Source organism: Strix aluco, chromosome 3 (assembly GCF_031877795.1).
Source record: "Strix aluco isolate bStrAlu1 chromosome 3, bStrAlu1.hap1, whole genome shotgun sequence".
NCBI lineage: Eukaryota > Metazoa > Chordata > Aves > Strigiformes > Strigidae > Strix > Strix aluco.
In genome coordinates, this window is record NC_133933.1 from 130,090,203 (window position 1) to 130,116,067 (window position 25,865).

The following is a 25,865-nucleotide window of genomic DNA, read 5'->3' on the forward strand; positions in this document are numbered from 1 at the left end:
TCTTTGTAAGTCTCTAAATTAGTACAATGTAGTTGCCTGCTACTATGTGTCATGCTCCCAAAGGGATTTGTATGACCTTTCTTAATTTTTGTGAGCAATTCTGTGAACTCCCTTGAGCTATGGCTTTCCCAAAATCCTTCTCAAAGCATCCTTTACCCTGTTGTTACTTCACATCAAATGCCGAAACTGTTGCTACAGTGCACTGCAGCCAGGATGACCCCTCTCCTTTCACTGGACCAATTTCTTGTCTTATTCATGGACCAAATTCTTCTCACCCAGAGAAACTCTGTGAGTCTGCAAATGTAAGACAGAGCAGAACTCAACTATCATAATTTTGCTTATTATAAACTGAAATACAATAGTCTTCTCAGGCACAGCTGAGAAACAAGAATAAAGTCAAACTCTTGTAATTAGATATTTTCATCATTCATCCAAGACATAGAAACTATGCAGGTCACTTGCAGAATTATTCAAAATCTTAATCATGTTGGTGAGACAGTACTCAGTTTACAAACATTTGTATGACAGCATAGGAACATGTTCCGTAAAGGGAGTAAGACAAAATCTGAAATAGTAATTTCAGTACTCTCCCAATTTCAGGAAAAATATATCCTCAGAAATATCCATAGCATTTCAGTCATGTGTCATTAAAGGAATGAAGATTTCAGCTGGGGGAATAAGCAGTAGGAGCAGCAAAATAACACAAACACAACACAATAAACATGAAATACAGGGAAAATACAAACATGTTCTACCATCTGCTTTACTTCCAGAGCAATGCTCTCCCAGTAGCTGTAGCTTCTCCCTGGTTTCTTCCATCTCCGATCTCTACCCGTCATGACACTCTTTGCTTTTCCTCTTTTGACTTTTAGTATCAATTTGCACACAATACTTCAAATATTACATACCAAGAATGGCTCTTATGGATACAAATAGCCACAGGTGACCTCAATGGAGTTACCACCTGTAGTAATCACTACTTCTGGGAGGACAGTTTGGTAGACTGAGTAGACTGGCCTTGTTGTTTTTTTTTTTTTTTTCTTTTCAAGTGTCCCCATAGCAAAAACAAAATGTAAGAAAACCCCAGTAGACATAAAAACAATGGCGAGCCCTTTGGTAACATCATCTTTCTCACAAATACACCATGTTCCTGTGCCTAAAGTGAGAAGCAGCTTCCTGCTGCATCTTCTGTTTTCAGGCACAGTGACATGGTTAACATCACAGCCTAACCCTGCACAGAGTCTCTTCTGAAAATGAAGGTCCTTTGGGAACTTAGTGTAGGCTCCAGGTCAGAAGATTTTGTCTTTGACTTGTTCTGTAATGGCTCTTTCAACCTCTGGGGCTATCACATTTTCATCTTATATATATCTTTAATAAAACCAGGAGATGAGAAAGATGGAAACAACACATCTCAACGGAATACAATTCAAATAAAGTTGTTAATAATAAATAATATATTTAGTATTTATACTGCTACTACTACCTAAGCCTGTGATTATGGGCAATGCTGAAATAAATAGATAAAAGGAACAGAGGGTAGCAGTGAGGCTATTAGGATTTTAAATTTGCCACAAGGCACAATCAGGTATCTAAATAATAAATATCAGTTTAATTTTTTCAAGCCTAAATCAGCCAAGATATTAACCCTGAGAAGTCAAATTCTGAAATGGAAATGCAAACTTAACCTTGATTAAAGATGTAGCAGAACTCCCTAAGCAGAGCAGCTACTATCCCTCGTGGACAGAAAGCTTTTTGTTTTTCAGACAGTGGTTGGTAAAAGTGTATTTTCTGCCTTTTGTTTTTAAATGATGAATCTACAGAACACACTTCTGCATCCTGGTGTACTAAGGAATACTGAAGATTTCTTGGTCAACAAGAAGCTATTCTGTTGAAAAAGAACATGTCAGTCATGTCAACATAGCCAATTTTCCGGGTAGAACTGCAATAGAGCAGGTAACTGAAATTCGATGCATCTGTTATATTTCTTGTTGCCAAGGTTTTAACGTTGCAGCAGCATCTGCTACCACCTTTCCAAATGATTTTTTGAAGTGAAATTGGTACATTCATTTTATTTCATGACTTAGCAATTGCATTAAGGGCAAATTAGAGCTTATAGGGTTATATCAAGATTTTGTCTGCACATCCAGGAGAATCCTACAACTATAGTCTCACAGCTACAGAGACACAACTTATTCTAACTGTGGCCTAGTTAATAAAAATTATGTATTTTCTACAAAATCTTGTCCATCGATTGCTACAAAAAAATATACAAAACACTAATATCCACAGTACAGGGCATTACTTAGATCAATACAATATTTTGCACTTTGATTGGCTGACCTTTCCTTCCTTACTTACTTCCTTCCAGGTGAACTAGGCAAAAAAAAGGGGAGAGGTGGAGCAATTGGCCAATAGTATCAAGGCACATTGTACAGATCAAGGGCATGGTGAACACTGATATTCTTCACAGAATCTATAAGTCATTAAAATTCCTATATCCTGTTCTTATAAGAAAAAAAGAACAGACAAAGGCACAACAGGAATCTATTCTCTTGACAGCGATTTAATAATAAAAGAAAATGTTCTGAGCCATTCTCATTACTGCTTGGAAACTTTAATCTTGTGGACTTAGTTTCTGTTCATGAAAACCTTCAGATCCCTTTATAAGCTACAGAAAGTGAAGGGAGTATTTGTAGTTTAATTATACATTTAAACATTTTGGAGAATCAGACCCAGTTTGGAATAGTGTTGTGATGTCTAAACGAAGGGCTTTTCAAGTACTATAAGGCACTGTCTCAACATACTGATAGTTTGTCATAGGGCATTCATCTGTATTTTGTAGAGAATGGCAAATATGAGAAGTATTTTCCCATATTACATTTTCCCTATATTGCTATTAATAACTCATGAAAAATGCTAGTCAGATTTTCTGTTGTTGGCTTTAATGATCATGCTGTTTACGTGTAAGTATGTCAAATAAGCCCCACATCATGGTGTCAAACCCTCTGCATGCATTTTCTTTCTTAAAGCAAAGACATGGTAACCATCAACCTGCTGTGGACTTTAATGGTTGTCTTGCCCTCTCTTTCAACTATAACGAAGATGAAGTTGAGATGGAGTTAACTGTGTAAATCACCAACTGACCAAAGGGACAGGAGGTAACAGAGCAAGAAATTAATTTTGCTTTTCTCCACTCTCTTCTATCAGCTATTTAGAAGTCTTCCGGATGACCTCTGGAAGCCTAGACATTTTAAGGAGAGGTGGAACTCCTACATATAAGAATCAGTCAAAAGACTAATTGGTATGAAGAGGCAATACTACTCCTCAGAAAAACACGGGTTTGCTGCATAGGAAATGTGAAATAACTTCACAATAAAGGATTTTATGTCACTCAACACAGAAACTAAGTCATGTGGCATACTTTTATATTGTATTGTTAATTATTATGAAATATAACTTGTGTACAAGAGAACACGCTTCAGAAGGGTACTGAGGATCGACTAGATTACAAATTGATTTAACTAACTAAATATACCGTTACATTCACTAAGCCTTCTACCTAATATTGGATAATAAACAGGCATATTCATCTATTTGGCTTACATCATAGTCACTGCAGATAAAGAAAAAAACACAAAATAAAATGGCCTGCTCTAGATGTTAACAGCTTGAACCATAAGCCTATAAACTGCCCTGTTTTAAGGAAGTCATCTTTAGCTGCATATTTTATATGGTAATTGTACATAACCAGTTTATGAATAACAACAGTAGAGTTTTTCCCTTCTGATTTCAGTGCCACTTGAGCTATGCAGATTTCAAAAAGCTTATGAATATACAGATAAACAGCATTGTTCTGAACATCTGTAAGCAAAATATGAAAAGATGTTTCATACTGAATGAACATCCTGGGTTGTCTAATGCTGGCCAAAAATGGTGTATTTATGTATTAGGCTAATGCACCGAAAATAGCTCAAAATCCTATATGCCCTCCAGAATGCCTTTCAGATTTTCATCTGTATGGTTGTCACCACAAAATGTAAAAATAATTTCCAGCACTGTATTCATAAGCTTCAAAGTAACTCAATTATCTCTTAAACCTCAATTTAGCAAGGCAACACCACATCAACTAATAGGAGAATCTTCAAATGACATGTCCTACATCCTGTTATTCCTGTTATTCCCGTTATTCCAACAGGATAACACTAATCTGACCCTTTCAAGCAGAACCATGACTTTTTTTACCCCCCCAAGGGAGAGGTGAATCACGCTGCCCTTCGAGGCTTATGATGTTGTTGGTTTGCCCTTAGAGGCTTAAGTTTCCATGGAGTACCACCAACACAGTGTTATAACAGTACATCCATCATCTGGCTGCTGTAAGAGAAATGGTGTCCCCCCACATAGCTTAATACCGGGTCTGCAGGTCACTTTTGCTTCCCAGTAAGGTCCATCAAATGAAGATCATGGCAGAAGACTAGAACACCACTGATGTGGAAAACAGATTCCATTCACTTGGAGCAACACAACACTTTATTTCTAGAAAATATACTAAAAGCATGAAGAAAAGAAAGAAACCCTGAGCATTTTCTGGTTTTCTATAGAAGATACTTGCTCAGGACTAACAAATTTAGGATAAAGAGTGAACCAGAATATCAAATTGCTATCAATATGCTCCAAGCATTTAGAGGAAAAAGCTGTCTTGCAGTTAAGACAAGGCTGCATTCCATCTCTGACACTGGGTTTGATTGTCTCAGACTCAATGTATGACATTGGGGAAGTCACATGCAAGGAAATGAGTCGTTTAGATGAGGTGCTGGGGGAATATGGTGTAGGGGAGAACTTTGTAGAGTAGGGCTGAGGGTTGGACTCGATGATCCCAAGGGTCTTTTCCAACCTGAATGATTCTATGATTCTATGATTCTAAGCCTCCATCTCAGTAATTCCTCAATTTACAGGTATTCAAATACATATGTTAGTGCCATGTTACTGTAGACCTTAAGATCAATTATATTTAAGGCAGTGTTGTCCTCAGAGGTCTCCAAACAAGATATTATTTAAGATCATTATGGATCATCCTAAATGCACAAGAAGACAAAAACCTTTGTGGGCTTTATGAGCCAGTGTACATGGAACATATTTGTGCCGCTTTTGATGCTGCTAAATCAGCAAGCAGGAACTTGATTTCTTGTAGTGTAAGAAAGATCAGCTTTCCAAGCAGAAAGCCTGACTGATTAGTCACCTGACTAATCTGGTGGCCTTCTACCATGGAGTGGCTGCAGGGGTGGATAAGGGAAGAGCAACTGATGTCATCTATCTTGACTTCTGTAAGGCCTTTGACATGGTCCCACACAACATCCTTGTCTCTAAATTGGAGAGATATTGGTTTGATGGATTGACTATTCAATGGATAAGGAAGTGGCTGGATGGCTCCATCTGAAGAGCTGCAGTCAACAGCTCAATGACCAAATGGAGATCAGTAACAAGTGGTGTCCCTCAAGGGTCTGTATTGGGACCAAAACTGTTTACTATCTTTATTAATGACACAGACAGTGGGACTGAATGCACCCCCAGCAAGTTTGCAGGTAATACAAATTGAGTGAGCAGCTGGTATGATTGAGGGAAGGGATGTGCCATTCAGAGGGACCTTGAGAGGCTTGAGAAGTGGGTCAATGTGAACGTCATGAAGTTCACCAAGGCCACGTGCAAGGTCCTGCACCTGGGTCAGGGCAATCAACAGTATCAGTACACATTGGGTGATGAATGGATTGAAAGCAGCCCCGCAGAGCAGGACTTGGGGATATTAGTAGATGAAAAATTAGATATCAGTGAGCAATGTATGGTCTCAGTCCAGATAGATAGCCAATTGTACCCTGGGCTGCATGAAAAGCAGCATGGCCAGAAGGTCGAAGGATTCTCTCCCTCTACTTCACTCTTGTGAGATCCCTCCCAGAGTACAGCATTCAGCTCTGGGGTCCCTAGAACAAGAAAGACATGGACCTGTTAGATCAGGTCTAGAGGAGGGCCACAAAAATGGTCAGAGGGCTAGAGCACTCCTCCTGTGAAGAAAGGCTGAGAGAGTTGTTCATCTTGGAGAAGAGAAGGCTCCAGGGAGACCTTACTGAAGCCTTTTAATATATAAAAGGGCTTATTAGAATGATGTAGAAAGACTTTATACCAAGCTCTGTAGTGACAGGACAAGCAATAACAGTTTTAAACTGAAAAAGGGAAGATTCAGATTAGATAAAAGGAAGAAAATTCTTACAATGAGGGTGGTGATACACTGGAACAGGTTTCCCAGAGAAGTTGTGGATGTCCCATCACTGGAAGTGTTCACAGTCAGGTTGGATGGGACTTTGAGCAACCTGATCTAGTGAAAGATGTCCTTACCCATGGCGTGGGAGTTTGAACAAGATGATCTCTAAAGGTCCCCTCCAACCTAAACCATTTGAGGATTTTATGATTCTACGGTATATAACATACATGGATCAGATGATAGATACATCATCAAAACTGTGCATGCATCCCAGAATATCCAAAACCAAGAGACTGAGAAATCTTATGCCTCAGCAGGCACATACTTCCCTGCCTCCACGTCATGTAGCAGCACATACACACATAAACCAACAGTGCATGGTCCACATCCTTAGCTCCAAATAGAAGTATGGATAATGAATGTACATATAGATACCTTAGATTTGAATTAGTTGTTCACATATAGGCATCCAGTTATTTTTGAGGTGTCCAAGGGCAGCTGGGGCATCCATGAAGATCTGTCAGATGCGACTATAGCGTGGCATGTGGGATATTCTCAGACATCTCAAATGGCAAGAAATTCTACATTTAGACAACTTAATATAAAAAACCCCACCATTGGTTGATACGTTATGAGTGACCTTAGCATAGGGAAAAGAGAAATCCACACCATTTTGCCTGAGGTCTGAGTGACAACGTGTGTTAAGAAGTACTAAATGTTTCACCCAAAGAATTGTTGCTTTTTTTCTTCAGAGTAGAGTGCCAGAAAGGTGTTGGACTAAAATAACTTTCCTGCACAGATTCTCAGGACTGAAAAGCTCAAAGACTTGCCAAGTGGATACTGTTTTGATGGCCCTGATGTCCCTTCTAGAGCTGGATTTAGAGGACACGACTGTTAAGTGTTTACCATAGATATGGTCTTGCCAGAACAGATGATTAAGAAAGTGGCAATCACACAGTGCATAACTGAAGTCTACGATTTCATAAGAACTGTTCTTCCCAATGAAAACTATGGCAACTAGAAGCAGCCAGATGGCAATATCTTAGGGAAGCTTGTGAGAGCTCTCTTTAAAGAGACTTCCAAAAAGTATGTTCAAAGATGAAAAAAAAAACTGCCAAAAAAAAATCAGAGTAAAATCAAGCTAGAGGAAGCTCAGTAGGAAAAAAAATAGCATGTAGAAATCAGTAATTTCTCCAACTCAGCTCAGCTGCTCAACTAGGAACAGAAATGTATAGCACATACACATCCCATTTATGTTCACACAGACAAGGCTATCAAATATGTGCTTATGCTTCTGGATATCTCTGAGCAAAAAATTCTCCAGTGTCCAGCATCTGGAGGCATATAAACATTCATAATGCAAATGTATATAAAAACAAGCACTAGAAAAATAACCTCAGCTGTGTTTTTGTACTACAAGAAACTATCAACTAAAAAAACTATCAGAAAATAGACTTCAAAGACTTTTCCCATTTCATTATTCTAGGATTCTTATTATTTAATTACTATTTTTATTTTTATTCACTATTGATAAAATACAACACATAAAGTAGGTACAAAAAGCTTTCGAAGTATCTCCATCAAACTCAAAACTCACAATACTATGGAGCTATTCTGAAATATAGAACCAGCCTATACTGCATAGAACTGAAAGAGATGGTACTTTTTTCTACTTGTCTGGCTACACCATCTTGTCCTGTGCTCACATCTCCCCTTGGCCAAGAGTCAGCGCTCAGTATCTTTAGAGAAACTCTCAACAGTCCATCATAACTATCCTCAGTGTACTGGAACCATGAGTGCATTGGAAAAGAGAAGTTGTGCTGCACATCCCTATTCTAGACAAATAATCTGATTATTTAATACCCAGGTCATTAAACAGAGTGGACAACAATTAGCAGATAGGTCTAGGACCATATATGCTTATAAAAATTACAGATAGTGCAAGCAAATGATGAAAGTACAAACTACAAGAGTGAAGAAGTATTAGGAAGCAATAGATCATTTGGATAAATAAGACAGGTATCACTGATCCTTCCAGAGATGAAGCTTCTTATTGCTACATTTTGCAGGAGTTCTGGGTATCTATGCATCAGTTAATGCTAAAGGCATAGTGTCCTTTTATTTGTTCTAGATATTTTTAAATTTCTATACACTAAACATTTGCACTCAGAAGCCTGGCTACTGCTATATGTTCCCACTGAAAATTGTCCCTAATGTATGTTTTCTTTAGCATTTCTAAATCAGTTTCTAATTAGTAGAGTATTGTCTACAAAATAGAGGTATTTGGACAATGCCCTTAACTTTCTGTCATCCCTGAATTGGTCAGGCAGTTGGACTAGATGATCGTTGCAGGTCCTTTCCAACTGAAATAGTCTATTCTGTTCTAAAGCACCTTAAAACATCTCTTTGCATTTTTTTTTAATATTTTCAGAAAGTTTCTGCTTTTTTGGATGCCTTGCAGCACTTCTGCACAGTTGCTAAAGTGTCCATTATTTATTTGTGCCACTGAACTTTTTACACTATTTCTATCAAGCCTATGTGACAGATTGTCAGTGAGAACAGTATATCAACTTCAGCATTTGGCATAAAAAGTGTTAACAAGAAAATAAACCAAAAGAAAACCTCCAAGCTGTTCTCCACCAGCGAGTATAGGAAAGCAAGAATTTGCTTTAACAGCAACATTAGTCAGTTGGCTGCCAGTGGTTCTATGTTTTAGATCACAGAAAGAAACTGTATTGGGTTATTAGTACTGTAGAAGGATTAGTATAAGAGTGCAATGAAAAATAAATGCAAGGGTTTGGCTTGGAAATGACAGGATGCTGTGCATTGAGCTGTATAAAAATTCAACAAATTATTAATAATAACGTAAATGAGAAATTAGACTTCTCCATACAACCTCTTGGTTATATGGAAAGAAAAAGAAAGAATGTGTGCTTTCTGATTTTTGTTCATACTCAGATACAGACAAAAGTAAAATCAAAACTCATGCTTTTTCTAAGGAACACATTTGCATAATTTGAAACAGAATTCATTTCCTGAATAAATTATTTTTTCTTTTTCCTTGGAATATTTGTACATACATTAACTCATGAATTATTAGGAAAAAACAATGGGATGGGCATACCATAGATTTCAGGACAGTTTAGCATGCAAGGCCAATACCAGGGTTGACTAAATACCAAGTCACTTTAGTCATTTTAGTCTTCATTGTCACTCGTAATCTGACAGGATTCTACTTACAGTCCTTAAAAAACAAAGAGAAAGACTTACCTGAACAGACCTCTTTGTAGGTAGGATTCGGAGTATACCCTCCTGCGTAACCCACCTGAGTGGAGTAGACTCCCTTCTGCCTCCAAAACTTCCTCTCGGCTCCCCAGAAACAGCCCATACCTGAATATTGCATAAAGTACACATCGTTATGTCAAAATCTGCTCAATACTATATCACTCATTTGCACATTAATTGACACAGTCCATAGAGGAAGTAACAGCTATAGCCAGCACATGATGGTCAAATGTTTCTCAAGATTATGCATAGAGTAAATATACTGACAAATCCATTCTGCATCAGAGCACAACTCAAACAAAGCTTTATTTATGCTTCTGAATATTAACATATCACAGAGGACAAATCCTATAAGGGTTCAAAGGCCCAAACAAGGAGAATTCTCATGCACATTAAAAAGAAGTTACTTAAAAGGCAATTGTGCTATTTGTACAGCACCATTTTTACTTTAGATGATTAGCAAGCTGTCAAAACACAATAATTTGTATTAATGGCAAACAGTTATTTAATTTTCTGCTTTCAGGCATATGCAGTCTTTAAAGGTGGCAGTAATAATGGAGTAAATTATATGCTATACAGGAGGAAAAATGCTTTAGTTTAACAATTTATGCATGCAGATTTTTGATGTTCAGACAAAATTTTGGTAGTCATTCACCCACGTGGCCAATTATCAAAGGACATCAGACTGTCAACAGGTGTAAATTAGCAAAACTCTCCTGGTAATAGCAATCAAGCACATTGTATGAAAGCCAGGGGGAAGGAACAAACAAGACTAACATTCACAATTCTCTGATGGCTTAAACAGTTAAGAGATGTTAGCTACAATTTGGAGGACTCTCTAAAGCTGAAACATGTCATGTACACCCTAGTACTGTTTAGCTTATCCCTGATTATAGGCGATGTATCTTCTCTTTCAGTGATAACATACTTCTTTTTGTTATACTCTTTCTAAAACATTTGAAATGAAACGCAGTAAAAAATAAGCTAAATATTAAATACACTTAGAAAACCATGGTCCATGGTGGGTTTTCTCCTGATAACACTGCAGATATGATGGGTTAAAAAAATTGAGAAGTGTTCCTTCAAAGTACAACCAGAAGAACAAAGCAGTCCCTTCTATCAACTATGACGGCTCACAAAGGCATAGTCTTTCTTTGAAACTTCAGAGATTAACTTCAAATTAAAGTTGTAATGCACCAAAAATTACAGAAGTAATGACCCAGATTTCTCCTTCTAATTCAGGTGTTCAAGCAAGCCGCATAAATTAGGAGCCTAGCCTGCTCCTGGAGACCATGGAAAGAGGCAGGCATCTCCTGAGGACAATTCAGCCCACAGAAGATATAAATTGCTGATCAAATTACAGTCATTCTCCCTTGACTACAGAGTTAGCTATGGCTATTCAACCTGGGATCCTCAGCTAAATTAGGCTGGTGGCAAACTGCTGTAGGATCTCTCTTGAAATTCCCTCCCAGTTTTGCAGAAAGAACAATCAAGAATTCTTATTTGAGAAATTTTTCAGGCACTCACAAATCACCTATCTAATGGTGATTTTAAACTAGAGCATATTTCTGTACCCGATGTCACTATTTTATCTCAAGTAAGTCTGAGAAGTTCTCTGGTAATTACGCCCCTAGGTCTAGTCAGCTGATAGAGGGTGAGACAGTTTTTACACATCACTCTGCGTATGTTGCACAGTACAAATGGCAGCTGTGGTCCCGTCACTGTCCAAATCAAGAGCATAACTAGAGAACATCAGCAATCCCTGATGCTCAGGTTTCCTTCCCACCCAAGTCAGAGCGTGTATAAGGGCAACAGTGCGTGCCCACGTCTCATTCCAACAGTCAGGTCACAGATGAGAGGGAGCCGAGAGCAGTGACCTGGGAAGTGCTCCTTGGTCCATTGTGAAGACAGCCTTTAAACACATAGTTTAGACACAGCCTTTGAGTCTTTAACCAAATAATTGCTTAGAAGTATATTTTTATCCATGTTTCTCATATATACATGTAAAACTGCATGTGAGCGCAGGTATGTTGGCAAGTTCCTTGTAAAAATACCACATGCATCCTGCCAAAATTCCTGTCGCAGCACTTTTGAGTGATGTGAAGCATGTAGGCAATACTCATTAACAACACATTAACATGGAGGGTATGCAAATTCTTGACTTTTTTACAGGCATACGGTAACAAAGTTCAGAAGCAAACACAAGCATACACAGCTTGGGGTAAAATTGAGGGCAAATTTCTGTTAAAACAAAATGCTTAAGCTTCACCGTTCCTGCCCACAGTTCTTTACTTTTCATTGCCAGCCTCAGAGATGTAGCTAAATCTTGACTAAGTCTTCATACTGCTTTATCCATGAGGACATTTTGGAGGCATTACAGAATTAGACTGTGATGAAGAATCTATTCAAAAAATGCATCTGGTTTTGTTAAAGTTACCACAGAAAAGAAAACATCATTTTTAAAAATCATTACTGGAACAATTGTTTAATTATGTGAAAGGCCTATTGTATATCAAGTCTATCACAGGTTCCAAAAAAAGGTATTTCCATTCCATTGTAAGTCAGTGAAAAGTTAGGAACACAGCTTTCCATGGCCAGCCAGTCTGCTCTAACAGACTTTGTTCCTTCTGATAATCATAATTTACTCTGTCAACAAAAGAAAATTTTGTATTTAGATATGCAACTCCAAAAGAAGAAGGAGGCAGGATCCACTTAAATCTCATCTATCTTAAATTTAGATATTTAACTACACACACTGCTCAGTTATTCTGCTTATTTTTTAGGACTGTCTAAACTTGGTGGTCTCAGAATTCACTAGGTTCTTCTCTACTTCCCATGACAGTTCACCCAAACATGTTGTCCTGAAAAAACAGGCAACTTTCAGTAGTTTTCTGGTGGTTGGATTTAGGCAGAGAGCAGAAGAGGGCATTGGACTCCCATAGAAGTGGGCAGATTTAGGCGATATTAGACTGCTTTTAAATTTTTTTGTGGGTTGTTTGTTAAATCCTAAGTCTGCATCTGTATGTGAAGCACAGAAAATAAACTGCAGCCCAACACTAATACTTCAGTGCTGTGCATCCTTAATATTACGACGGAAGTTTGAGCTCCAGCTGCCTAAAATCCCAGCCTGCGTCTGCAGCAGGTGACACCAAGACCCTTGCAGAAAGGCCTCTGTGGCCAATTTATCGAACTAACATTGGCTGAACAAGTGTGCTGAGGGGTGATGAACGAGCTATTTCATCTATGTCAAGGAACAGTACAGACCCAAAATTTTTCCCACAACATATTGCTAGGGCCATACCTGAGTGCAAATGAGTAACCCAAAATTAAGGACACAACCTAAATTCAGGTTTGAGTTCAGATATAGGCCCAACTTCAAATGCAAAGTAGAAATGCTCATTCTTTAGTTATTTATTTCAAGAATTTTAATGCTCAATAAATCCCTAACTGCACTGTCTGAAATCACCAATCATCAGGGTAGTGGTCACTGACTCTCTTTGATCAAGAACTGATATTTAGGATTCTGTCATTGATAGGCCTCTCTGACCTGTTCATTTGACCTAGTGACCTACATTCTCATCATGGTTTCTTTCACTTTTTCTTCTTCCAGTTTATGTCTGAATTCATTCTGCCCTCCTTCCTCTGAGAGAGACATTTTATTCTCTTGGTGAACTATTCTTATCATTTCTCAAGTACGCTAGCACCTTGCACAAACAATAAATCCTCACATCCACGAGAACAGATAAAATTGAAATCTTTGTCATAATAAAACAACCTGCTAGTAAAGGGACATAATTTACAACAATACAATACTAAATTGCTTTCCACAGTATTAATACATTCAGCAGTTGATGTTTGTTATTCTGCTAAAGTGGTGCCACGTTCTACAGAGAAATTGTCAGAAGGAGAGAAATATTAACAATAAAACCCCACATAATATTCTGGAGTTAAGACACATCAGCTCATGAAATGCCTGTTCTTCAGAGCACTGGCTGCCTTAAGCCACACTTAACATGAACAGTGATTACTAAAATAGGGAAATAATCTCAGCTCAAGACTTCACATGTTCCCGTAGTACAAAAAAGTTTGCTTTCCCTAATTATTAGTACTCTAGTAGGGAAACCGAAGAAATAAATAATTAAAATAATTAAATAAAACTCAGAGGGAAAAAAAAAAAAAAAGACCAGTAAAAAACAGTAGGAAAAGAAACATAAAAGCAAAATAATACACCCATATTATAATTTAAAACTAGAAAACATAAATGTGATTTTAAACTATTCATGAAATGATTTGCATAATCCCCAGCAGTGGTGAAGTGAGTGCAGCTTTAGAGTTAGATAGAGAGCTTCCGGAGGCATTCCTGAGAGAAAGAAGAAAAGGAAATACTGGGGAACATACTCATGTTCCCAGAAAAAGTATTATTTGAACATAATGGGTATTGCAAAAGAATGTTTAAGCACTGAAGATATTTGTCACTTTTTAATTGCTCATTTGTAAAACAAAAACTATTCTTTTAGGGATGGGTTTTGACTGACTCTTAATTGGAATTTCAAAAGGTATTCAAAGATTTTTTGCTTTTGAACTTCAAAACCAAACAGATTCAAACGGCAATCTTTAAAGGTTCATTCATCCCCATAAATAATATTAATCATACAATTTGGGAATAAACGCCAATACTCCTATTCCTTTCTAGCATCCACATCAATTTTCTCAGACTATTCTCTTTATGTATCCATACATATATATATCTTCTGAACAACTCTCTTTGTACACAGCCTTAACACTTAGCCAAGGAACATGTTTCCATAGGCAACCCAGATCATTTGCATATTTGTAAAAAATAGTTAGCATAAGCTGAATTATTTTTCTAAAATAATGAAAGCAAAGTGTTACTCTGATAAGAGAGATAAGCATCCCATTGTTAAAGATAATCTGTAATAATTTTGAAATATTCACAGCGATAAACTGAGCAGAATTGAACCCCAGGTGTTTACTCTCTAGTGAGATGAATAGCTTTAAAGATTACACTAACCATATTGACTAGGTCTCCACTGACTGCAACAGGAGCTCGTACATTCAGGGATTAATTTATTTGCCTAAATGGAGACATCCAGGGTCATTTGAGATGCCTTAGGATATCCAAGACATCTATCTACACAAGGCTGACATAAATGACACAGGACTCAGGAGAGACACGTGCCTTTCTTGAAAGGCATCTCGAGGCCAGGCAAAATGCTCCTGGACATCTCAAATGTAACTGTTTGCATATTTTAAGGCAAGAGAGACGAGCCTATACCCTCTATGCAGACATCACAAAAACCTGAAAGTCTTTGAATCTGTAGTTGAATCAAATTCCCCAAAACATCGCGATTTGTGTCTGAAAGTTGCCTATTTCTCTTCCACAACTGTAAAGAGACCAGCACGACTAGCTCGGTTGTACGAGTCTATGCTGCAGCATAAACTAGATGAAACCTAAGCAAAATTACTAATTGCAAAGTTATCTATCCTCACAATAAGGTTCATAGCTTGTAATACTGTTAGATTCTTTATTTTGTGTACTGCATGCAATAGCCATCACACAGAACTGAAAAACAGATTGGAAGACTTGCTTAAAAATTATGCAACGTTCAAGATGCGTTCTCTACTCCTACAAGAAACTGCATGATCCTGCAAAGGTAACGTTTGCTCGCCTTCTTTCTGATTCCCTTCTCCAACGTCTGTTCCTATCACATCTTTGAATAATACTCAGTTTCCATGCAGGTTCGCTGATGTAATTTCCTATTTATAATTCAATTACGTGAACCGGCACAAGCAGTAAATTTGCATCAGAAGGGCATTCCTGATTCAAACTAAAACCTCACAAGATGCACCCATTCTGTACTAATTAAAATCTATTAAGTTCTGAGCTCCACAGGTGCTAAAGGAGGCTGATGCTTCAGGGACTCTCAGCTTCCCATTGAAAGAAATTCACAGCAGATGTATTGTTTTATATACTGGTTAATTGTCTTCTTTTCTCTAAAACATGTACACATATATGGTATTTCCATCTGTGGAGCATTTTTTTTAATGTCTTTGTCCTTTACCTTTGTGGTATATCCTTCTCCACTGGGCATCAGGTGCATACACAACCTGACTTCTGCCTGACTACCCAACGACCTTTCGCTCCTGCCAGCTTTATTTACAAGCATTCCCTCTCCCCTGTCCTCCCAGCAGTCCAATAGGACATCCAGAAGACTCTTTTTGTCATATTCTGAAGAATGAATGCATTATTTCATTGGCATGCCAAGTCTTTTCTGGCCCACTGCCTGCAATCCCTACACCCACACTTCAAGGCACTTTTCCATGCAGCAGATTAAGAAGCTGTTTCAATGCCAGGCTGATAGCAATGCTTCACTGCAGAAGATGAACTGCAAAGGATATGGATCCTGCTCCTCCTTCTGTTAACAGGATTTTAGAATGTATGATTCCACTAAGTAGGGGGAAATGTCAGTTTTAAATATATACTCAGAAAAATAAAACGTGCTGGTACACTGAGAGAACAAGGAGCAACGTGCCCTGGAAACCCCTTCCCTAACCCCAGATCAGAGTAAGTAGCGGGACAGGATCTATCCAAGCTCAGGAGTACACTAGACAGAGGAGACTGGCTCTTGTGCCAGCTTATGTTCTGAAACCCTAGAAGCAATGAGTCTGCCAGCTGCTCAAATGCTACAGTACCCAGCCAAAAGTAGCTGGGGGCACAGGCTGCTCCTATACATTGAAGCAGTAAAGGACAGCCAACAGTACATCCCACCGGCCTACCTCAATGCATCTTGCTCTAGCCAGCATCTCTCCGGGAGCTGAAGACACAGCTGCCAGTATCCCCGCTTCTCTTGGCCACTATAGGACTTGGCCCAAATTTTGAATACGATTGATTTAGTTACCTCTATAAAATCTGGAGAAGGAAATGCTCAGCTGCTTTGAACTGAAATGATTTTTTTCCCCAGTTGGAAGGAATAAATTGAACCTCAGCAAGTTATATACCTATATAATAATGCTCATTTCATACATTTCCGCCAAATACCGAGTGTGATTGGCGTTTTTTTCTCTTTAAAAAATTGTGTAGAGCAGTTGGTACAGCTGATTGATTGAATTCAGTCCAAGTACTGATATTTCTAAGTACCGAGCCAGAGATATTTATTCTGTGTTCTCTGAAACTGTGGGGACCATTAATTTTTAGTACTTCACAGGTTGAAGTGGGTACCTTGGCTTCACCATGAAAGGTCAGGACAAGACCTTGGTGGGCACCATCATGTTCCCTCTCCCAAAGAAAAGATGGGCAAGCAGCCAACAAGAGAGCTGTGATGGGACTCAGCAGATCTCCCAGTTTGGACAATAAGGAGATCAGGATGTCCTGGCAAGCCAACAGAACATCCAGTCTGTATCTAGTCTATACACAGTGGTTGTACGCCTGGTTACAATAATTTTTCTTGACTTTATGTAACTCAATAATATCAGACTTCCAGAAAGTTGAATTTTGTTCTCTACAGGGAAATATGCCAGTCCCTTTGGCTTCACTGTGATCGTGGACACAAATCCAAAAGTAGAACTGGATCTCACAATCACATCTCAAGTGAGTGAATACAGCTTTGTTGAATACATTCACACTGCCTGTGCACTTACACAACAGTCAATAAGGGCCTGAAAAGCTAAACTGATCAAAGCCATGTCCTCATAGACACCAAGATAAAAATACAGCATGAAGTAACCCACAGTCTTTGTTCTGAATTTTTACAAATTCCTGTTGAGAATCTGGAAAGAATTCCAGATTCAGACTGAAATGCAGTATCACCTTTTACATAACAATGTAATATGTGGGGTGCTTTGGTGAGCCATCTGGATGCATATAGAATTAATGTTATCAATCAGGATTTAAACTAAAATTGTATTATTGATGTCTTTAGAGGTTTAACATGCAGCAACCACAGAATATTTGAGCAATCACAGAATATTTGAGATCACTGGAAAACAATCAACTAAGAAATGGTTGGGAGGAATATAAAAAAAAAAAAAAAACTGAAATGGAGAACAAGCTCAGCTGAAAGAAATAAAACTCCTGATGACAGATGGCATTAAGCGGATGATCTTCCTAGATAAGCGTTGGCTCTAATGCTACAACAGGGTTGATAAATATGTTGAACAGCTTGCCTGGGGCAAGTCAAACAAAGCCCTCGGCAAGAAATTTAAAATGCAGTTTGCCTAACAGAGCAACTAAAGAGGAATTTCTTGGCTCACCATTTTGCCAAGATGTGTTCTGTTCACACTGCATGAATTCCCAGAGAAACTGTTGGGTTTGCTTCTTTTTCCATAGGAGAAGCAGAAGCCTCATGTTCATTCAAATTAACAAATGCCCAGGCAATTCATTTATGCCTGTATGGTAGCTGCTGACATTCGAAGTGTGTGTGGGCACATGTTTGTGTATGTATGTATGTTTGTATAAAATCTGCACAACAGATTAGAATTATTGTAAAAGGAAAAGCAGACTATCATAATAGAAAAGGAATATTTTACTGTCAAGAGAAAAACTGCCATGTTTTCAGCATGAAAAATATGCATAACATGTCATAAGTATGACTTTTGAAAAACCCTATAAGACAACAGCACTCAACTGGGAAAAGCAATAGAGATAGGTAGGTAGAAAATTATTCTTAAAATGTGTGTATTCAATCCATCATAAATGCATGTTACAAGTTATAAATAATACAAAATCAATAGGATGTAAATAAATCTGAAACAAATACCAAGAATGTTAATAAGGCACAAACCACAGTTGCTCTAAACTTCACAGATATAGTATGAGAGGTTTCAGATATTCCTATTTAAATGCAGTTTTGATCTGAACCAGCAGAGAGCAGGGATATACACAAGTCAGTGTATTAAAATACTTTCAAAGATGGCCTTATTCACTGCCTCAGTATTCTTTCCCCACCCAATAAGCAGGAATATTTAAACCAATTTTATCCTGAAGGTCAACAAAACTGTTCTCTGGTGAGTCCACATAACAAGAAAATTCCATCATCAGAATCCTCTGATGGAAAAGAAGTCGGAAAACTTCTTGCCTCTAATTCCCAGAAATGGGAAGATACAGCCCACTCAAAAGATCATTTATGCTGATCTGAAAGGTTATCATCACACACTGGAAGGAGAATTCGTAAAAGCAGCAGAGACCAAACTTTCTGACTTTTGAGAGATGCACCAGAATGCCCCTGTACCTGTGACACATACGTCCACTTGGCAGAGCTGGGAGGACAACTGTGCAACATAACTTCCACCTGCGAGCTGCACCTGAACCATGCAGAAGTTCATCCTGGGTCTAAATAATCAGAACTAACACTGTGAACCATTGCTAAAAGTGAATAGAAAGAGAGTAGAAATGCTGGGTTCTGCACTTCGGCCACAACAACCCCCAGCAGCACTACAGGCTTGGGGAGGAGTGGCTGGAGAGCTGCCAGTCAGAGAGGGACCTGGGGGTGTTGATTGACAGCCAGCTGAACAGTAGCCAGCAGTGTGCCCAGGTGGCCAAGAAGGCCAATGGCATCCTGGCCTGTATCAGAAATAGCGTGGCCAGCAGGGACAGGGAAGGGATTTTGCCCCTGTACTCGGCACTGGTGAGGCCACACCTTGATTACTGTGTTCAGTTTTGGGCCCCTCACTACAAAAAGGCCATTGAATGACTCGAGCGTGTCCAGAGAAGGGCAACAGAGCTGGTGCAGGGTCTGGAGCACAGGTCTGATGGGGAGCGGCTGAGGGAACTGGGGGGGTTTAGTCTGGAGAAGAGGAGGCTGAGGGGAGACCTCATGGCCCTCTACAACTCCCTGAAAGGAGGGTGCAGAGAGGGGGGATGAGTCTCTTGAGCCAAGGAACCAGCGGCAGGACAAGAGGGAATGGCCTCAAGCTGCGCCAGGGCAGGGTCAGACTGGCTCTTAGGAAGTATTTCTTTGCAGAAGGGGTTGTTGGGCGTTGGAATGGGCTGCCCAGGGCAGGGGGGGAGTCCCCATCCCTGGAGGGGTTGAAGAGTCGGGTTGACCCAGCGCTGAGGGATCTGGTGGAGTTGGGAACGGTCAGTGTGAGGTTCATGGTTGGACTGGAGGAGCTTCAAGGTCTTTTCCAACTGAGATGATTCTGTGATTCTGTGAACCATTCAGAAGTTCATCCTGGGTCTAAATAATCAGAACTAACACTGTGAACCATTGCTAAAAGTGAATAGAAAGAGAGTAGACAATGAAGAAAGCCAACCACATCTCCGGCTCTGCCTTTTTCTGTAGGCTTGGGGTACAGGCTTTACTCCTAATCACTGTTCAGCACCTATTTGTTCTACATTAATCACACACAGAGTTTTCTTATTAGGAGAGAAAGGTTAAAAGGGGTTGGAAGATGTGCAGGCTTCATTAGGCCCAAACATATACATACCATTCACAGGTTTTCCTTCCCAGCTCCCAGAAGGACACCAGTGTGGGAATGTGCCATAGGAGGAAGCCTGGCAGCAGACATTTGGATCTGGGGAACCATGTTTTCTGCCTCCTCTAGAAAGCAAGTACTTAAGTAGTAATTCACATGTATTTAGCTCCTTTCATCCAAAAACATCAAAGCATTTTGCACACAATAATTAAGCCGCACATGAACCATAATTTATGAATTATTACTTTAAGTACTCCACAACTGAGATATGAGTGGTCGCAAAAAAAAAACCAAAGGATCCCAACTAACAGGTCTTTGTTTAAAATATCTCTTTTTCATGCTATGACTACTGGGTAATAGAAACACCACTTGATAAAACTATGTATTTTCTAATTTTTCTCTTCCTGTATTTTGGTTGGTTTGTATTCTTTAGTAAAACTTTTATCTAGATAAAATGTAGCAACTTTCATCTTATTTGTCTTCTGTCAGTGGAATATAGCTGCAATATAGTAATGTGGAAAATAAAACAAAGAACTGCTTCCAAAATTACAGAAAATATATCAGAACATTGCGATTGCTTTAACATGTTGAGCCAGATATAGATTAGGCACGGGAAAAGAGAAATCAAAAATGATTAACAATAAATATTAATCCAAAAAATAGTTCAATGTCTTACTCTTGAAGATATCCGTCTTATAAAAATGTATTTTATTCTTTGATCGAGTTTTATTCATGAAATGTAACTAATTCTGTTTACTTGGCATTGTGTAAGTAATCAATTCCATTACACTTAGACAGGTGTAGAACTGGGAAAAACAAGATGAGAAGGAGGCTTCAGGAATTCAAGCCTGAATGCAGACTGTAAAAGATTCCATCATTACAGGAATTGCTATTTTCAGAACCACAGAACATAAAAGCCTTCGTCACAGATTTGAATTCCATTGTGCTGGGTTCTGGGTACAAATGCAGAACAAAACAGCAACCTCCCCAAAAGTTTAGTTTTCTATTTACAGGGCCATTCGTATCAGTACATTCCATAAACATGAAAGAGAACTGTCACAAATTGTACAGTTCAGGAATTGGAAACCAATGAACACGTTTTCTTTCATGTTTGGGGATTTGGGAATGCAACTGAGTGAATGCTCATGGCTGGGAACAATTGGTCATCATTTTCCATGAACAACTGAATCACAAACAAAGCAATATTGCACCAAAAATTGATATGACCTGCAGAAAAGAACGGCTATTCACAAAGTAAGAACAATCAGTTCTTAAGTGCAAAATATTAGGATTAAAATTGCATGTCTTTCATGTCTAATCAATTAAAGAGGAGTCTTAAGAAGTACTGTAGGGACCTGATATTTCTTGGCCACAAAGATGATGACAGAACTGTCCCAAGGACACAGAAAAAAAATGCCAGGGTTTATTGTCAAAAGTCTAACTCCCTTAACTATTCTTTTCAATTTCTATTACAAAATAAACTAGTGGATCCATGAAAATGTGATGAGTATGAATAAAAGCATCAGAAGGTCTCTGCACAGCTCTGAAGTGTCCAAAAATGGAACCAAAACTTAATCTGATTAACACAGCAGAATGTCCAAGGATACAGCCAATAAAGAATAAATTATGCCAGGTTGTGCACAGATAAATTCAGTCTAGCCACTTTTCTATCTCCTTTGAAGAAGGGAGTAGTTTCTTAATATATTACCTTTCAAAAGTCTGTTGGGGATAAAAAGAACCTCTGGTACAATAATACGTGAAAGAGATTGAGATAGAGCTACATGGTCCTATCATCAACCTGATTATTTGCTTCATTGCAAAGCATCACATCTTTAGTTCAGTCATTGATTTGAGGCTTTCAAACAATTTCGTGATCTTCCTTTGCTCTAAGCATTCCAACACTTCGCAGAGATTCATTTTAGATCATTCTCGGTCATTTGACACACTTTAGTGCTCTGCTACTCAAGTAGAACTTGATGTACACATAAAATAAGAGATGTCATCAGGGCTGTGTAATCCATTTGATTCTCCTGAAACTCTATCTTTCATATAAATTCATCTCTGCAATAATAGCGAAGCCTTACCCTTGCCTTGTGAAAATCTCTCTAATCTCTCAGCAACCTTAGGGAACTTGAAATATACAGAAGCAAAACAAAATATATTCTACTATTATAAAAGCAAAGCACCACAAACATTTTGTTACCAGCAAAATAAGAATCACTTCTAGGGCTATGCTATAGAAAATAATAACTTGTTTACAAAGTTTGTTTACTGCAAGGAATAGAAATCTTGCCTTTTCTTTCCTTTTTTGATAACTATTGCTAAGTTAAATTAACTGCCACAGACACATTCAGAAAAAATAATCTCATATTACTTATTTTATTTATAACCTTAGATTTTAGACAACAATAGAAAGCTGTAGGCACCCTGACAATTATTTAAACTTACAATCTATAATTGCTCAGGAGTAAAAAATAATTACATTCAAATAACAAGCCAATTCAACAAGCAGCCCTTTAGTCCCTCTTTCCCCAGCTCCACAGAAATATACCCTTAACCTTTTTCCAATAAAAGCCCAAACTAATAAATGCCTTCTAAGTGTACCTAGAAGATGATTAAAATTAATCTATTTTGAACCACAGCTGTCCTTAATGGAAATATAGAATTTCCAAGAGTTATTTTCTCATCTGTTAGTAGCCAATAAAATTATGGTACGTTCTCACTTGCGAAAGAGAATAACTCTTTCCTATCCACTCCCAAAAAAAGACAATTACTCAAGAAAATACCAGAGAAGATTGTTATAGAAAAACTAATTTATATCCAGAGGAACAGACAGAGGCCAAATAGATATGTGGTTAGTCATTTACCATTTATGCAGTACTTGACGCGCACTAATTCCCAAAAAACACGGTATGTCACTGTTGAAAATAAAGTAACTATAATAAATGCTGAGGCAGAATGTCTGTGCTGCATTGATGGCTCGGCAAAGGAATTGCCATTACGCACGGCAAAGTCCATGACCTGCTCACTCTCCAACCCTGTGGTTTTCTTAGACATCCTCTAAATGTCCTGTGTTCTGGCTGTGGTTGCCAGAATATTAAGCTAGAGGGCATCAGGAGGCACACAGTCTCTGGCTGTTTTAAGGGCTGTAGTAGCATGCTCTTGGTTAAATAAATAGCTTTTCTACCCTTGAAGCTGGCTTTTAGGAGAGCCTCATAAAATGCTGTGGACATGGGCACTGTCATTGCTAAAGAAGCACCACGGCAGCTGCACAGCAGCCATCTACGATGGAAATTCCCATCTTCACTAGGAAGGTGGATGCAGCCATTGTATAGCAACTCTTTGAACAAGCAAAGATACACTTATTTTTGTATGCAGCAGAATTTTTCTCTTTCTTCACAGGTTTTGAATGAGCAATTATTAAATTGTTTTTTAAAAAGCAATGCAATATGTATTATTTATGACTCCTGCATTTCAGAATAATGCAATAGTCACAAGTGATACATGACAGACCAGGCTGAGATGCAACAGAGTGAACACTGAAAAGGATAATAAATTAGCTTATACAAACCATGGTCAGAGATCCTTGTACGAGTGTATTTTGGATAACTGTAGCTATCCAACTGGGCTTGGATAACTCAGGTACCACAGCGACAGAGCTGAGCTGCCCCAGGGTGGAAGCAGTAAGAGATCCCTCCATGCTGTGTCTTCAGCCCACCTGCTTCCCGAGCACAGAGGCGCAGGCATCTCTCATAGCCACGCCAAGCTAGACATGCATCCAGAAAGACCTGTCGCCTATTTTACACCATTCACTGTGCAACCAGTCATTCTGGCTCCTTTGGGGGGTTTTTTTGACATACAACTTCAAAGCAGGTTAAGTGCGATTACTAGAATACATATCAAGTTTGCAAAACTTCCCCAACTTTATTGTCCAGCAGAAAATGATTCACATGCATCTTTAATTTATTATTTCTCATTACAAATGTTTCTCAGCAGGGAGCTAACAACTGTGGCTTGCATTTGCATGGTTTTCAACTCCATTTTCAACAACGACTCCTGTATTTTCAAATCAGCACACAGGTTCTAGCTATGTGACGCCCCACAGCTTTAATTAATTAATAATAGAGAAGCAGTAGATGTGATATGATAGGTGATAGACACACATGATATATGTGACCTATGACATACAGTATATGGCATAATAGGGATCCATCTCACAGCTGACAAGAGCAGGCACTCCGGGAGGAATAAGAAAAGGACAAATACACAAAATACATGCCAGCGCTATGGTCCTAGTCTCTGACTTTTGCAGGATTTCCTGAGCCTGATGTGGTTTGAAGAACTCTCAGCGGATCTCTCTTCTAGCTATTTCTCCTGGCCTCATTTCAACCTGAGAAATCTGTATGCAGAAAATCCTTTGGCAAGGAGACCAATAGTCTTTAATTTTATTCCAATTTTTTCTGTTTTATTTTGAAACTGGCTCCTACTTGCAACCTTTCTTCTGGCCCCTACTTCTTATAAGGGGAGATATTCTGCAAAATCAATTCCCTTTTACATTCCCCATGCCTATCATCATTCTGTAGACCCCACTCATACTAGGTTATCTGTTTTTCACACTGAATAGTTCTGGTGTACCCTGTTGTTCCTTGTATAGAAGACGTTCCATACTTCTGATCACCCTTTTTGTTCCCCTGAACCTTTTTCAGTTCTGCTAGATCTCTTTTGACCTGAGCGGTGCAGAAATACATACAGTATTCCACATGGAAAAACCATGGGAAAAACACTGGTGTAATGATGATTTCTGGTTTGTTCTCTCTTCCGTTCCTATTCCACTTTCCAACAAAAGACATCAACAGGGAAAGGAATTGTATATTTAGGCATCAGTTAAAACCCATATATTACCCTTCTCCTAAAACTGTATATAAGAAGGAGGTTTGGAGACAAAATATGGAGTCTCAGTAAAGTGCCTTAGACTCACAGCAGGCTGCAGCCAGGGAGAACACAACTGGTTGAGATCTGAGAGACTCTTACAGCCTCAGGTTCCAAACAAGATAGCACTTCTGTATGCTCCAGCATATGCCCCATTTTGGATCCACACAGTACCTTGAATTCTTGGGAAAATATTTGTATAGAGTCAATAAGACTGTTAAAACAACAAAACTGCCTCAAGGCTACAAACATCTTTGATTTACCCTTGGGTTTGGTCTACAGCATCATAAGGAATAAAGAATTGTAATCTGGAACAAACAACTGGAGGGGACCAAGATTAGTTTTAAAATGAGGTAAGTGTCAATATTTTAACGGAAGATTTTAAAAAATTGCATATAAACATACCTTATAAAAATATCCATTTTGGCCCTGTCATATGCACCAAAGAATTGGTGACCTATTCAAAAGTCTGTTGATGAAAGCAAGAAGAAAGATTACAGAAGATATCGCCCAGCAAGAGGAAATCCATATTAAAAGTCTCTGCTTATATGTAATCTTCTTTGTCTGAAGGTATACTACCAGAACAAGTAAAAGTCAGGAGTATGCACAAATTCTTCACAGATGCTAAATTCTCACAGTATAGTCAGCTCCAGTTGGCTGAGTATGTCTGTACCACAGGTGGTTCATGGCCTGGCCTCATTTATTCATGCAACACTGCTGTTCCCTGTTTTCAGGATACACCATGGCATGAGATCGAGGAAATTTAAGAAAAGCTGAAGCTCTGAGATGGGAAACACGGTCAACAACCTTCCTCTTCCATTTACCATGCAAAACATATTTCACCTATGTCACTAAGGCATAATTGCTGTAGTGTGTATGTGTGCACATACATTTTCTCAATTTAGGGTTTTGTTTCAAATCAGTGTTAGTCCATCAAGAGTCGTGCTTCTATAGCATTAGACCAAGA

General features: G+C 38.6%; 1 protein-coding gene across 2 annotated transcripts in view; it reads right to left on the minus strand.

The window, feature by feature from the left end:
- MSRA (methionine sulfoxide reductase A) overlaps nt 1–25,865 on the minus strand; it is a 292,369-nt gene that overhangs the window by 141,092 nt on the left and 125,412 nt on the right. For both annotated transcript variants that reach the window (XM_074820282.1, XM_074820281.1), the window contains one exon: nt 9,521–9,640. In XM_074820282.1, the coding sequence (XP_074676383.1) occupies nt 9,521–9,640 (120 nt within the window). The remainder of the gene's footprint in view (nt 1–9,520; nt 9,641–25,865) is intronic.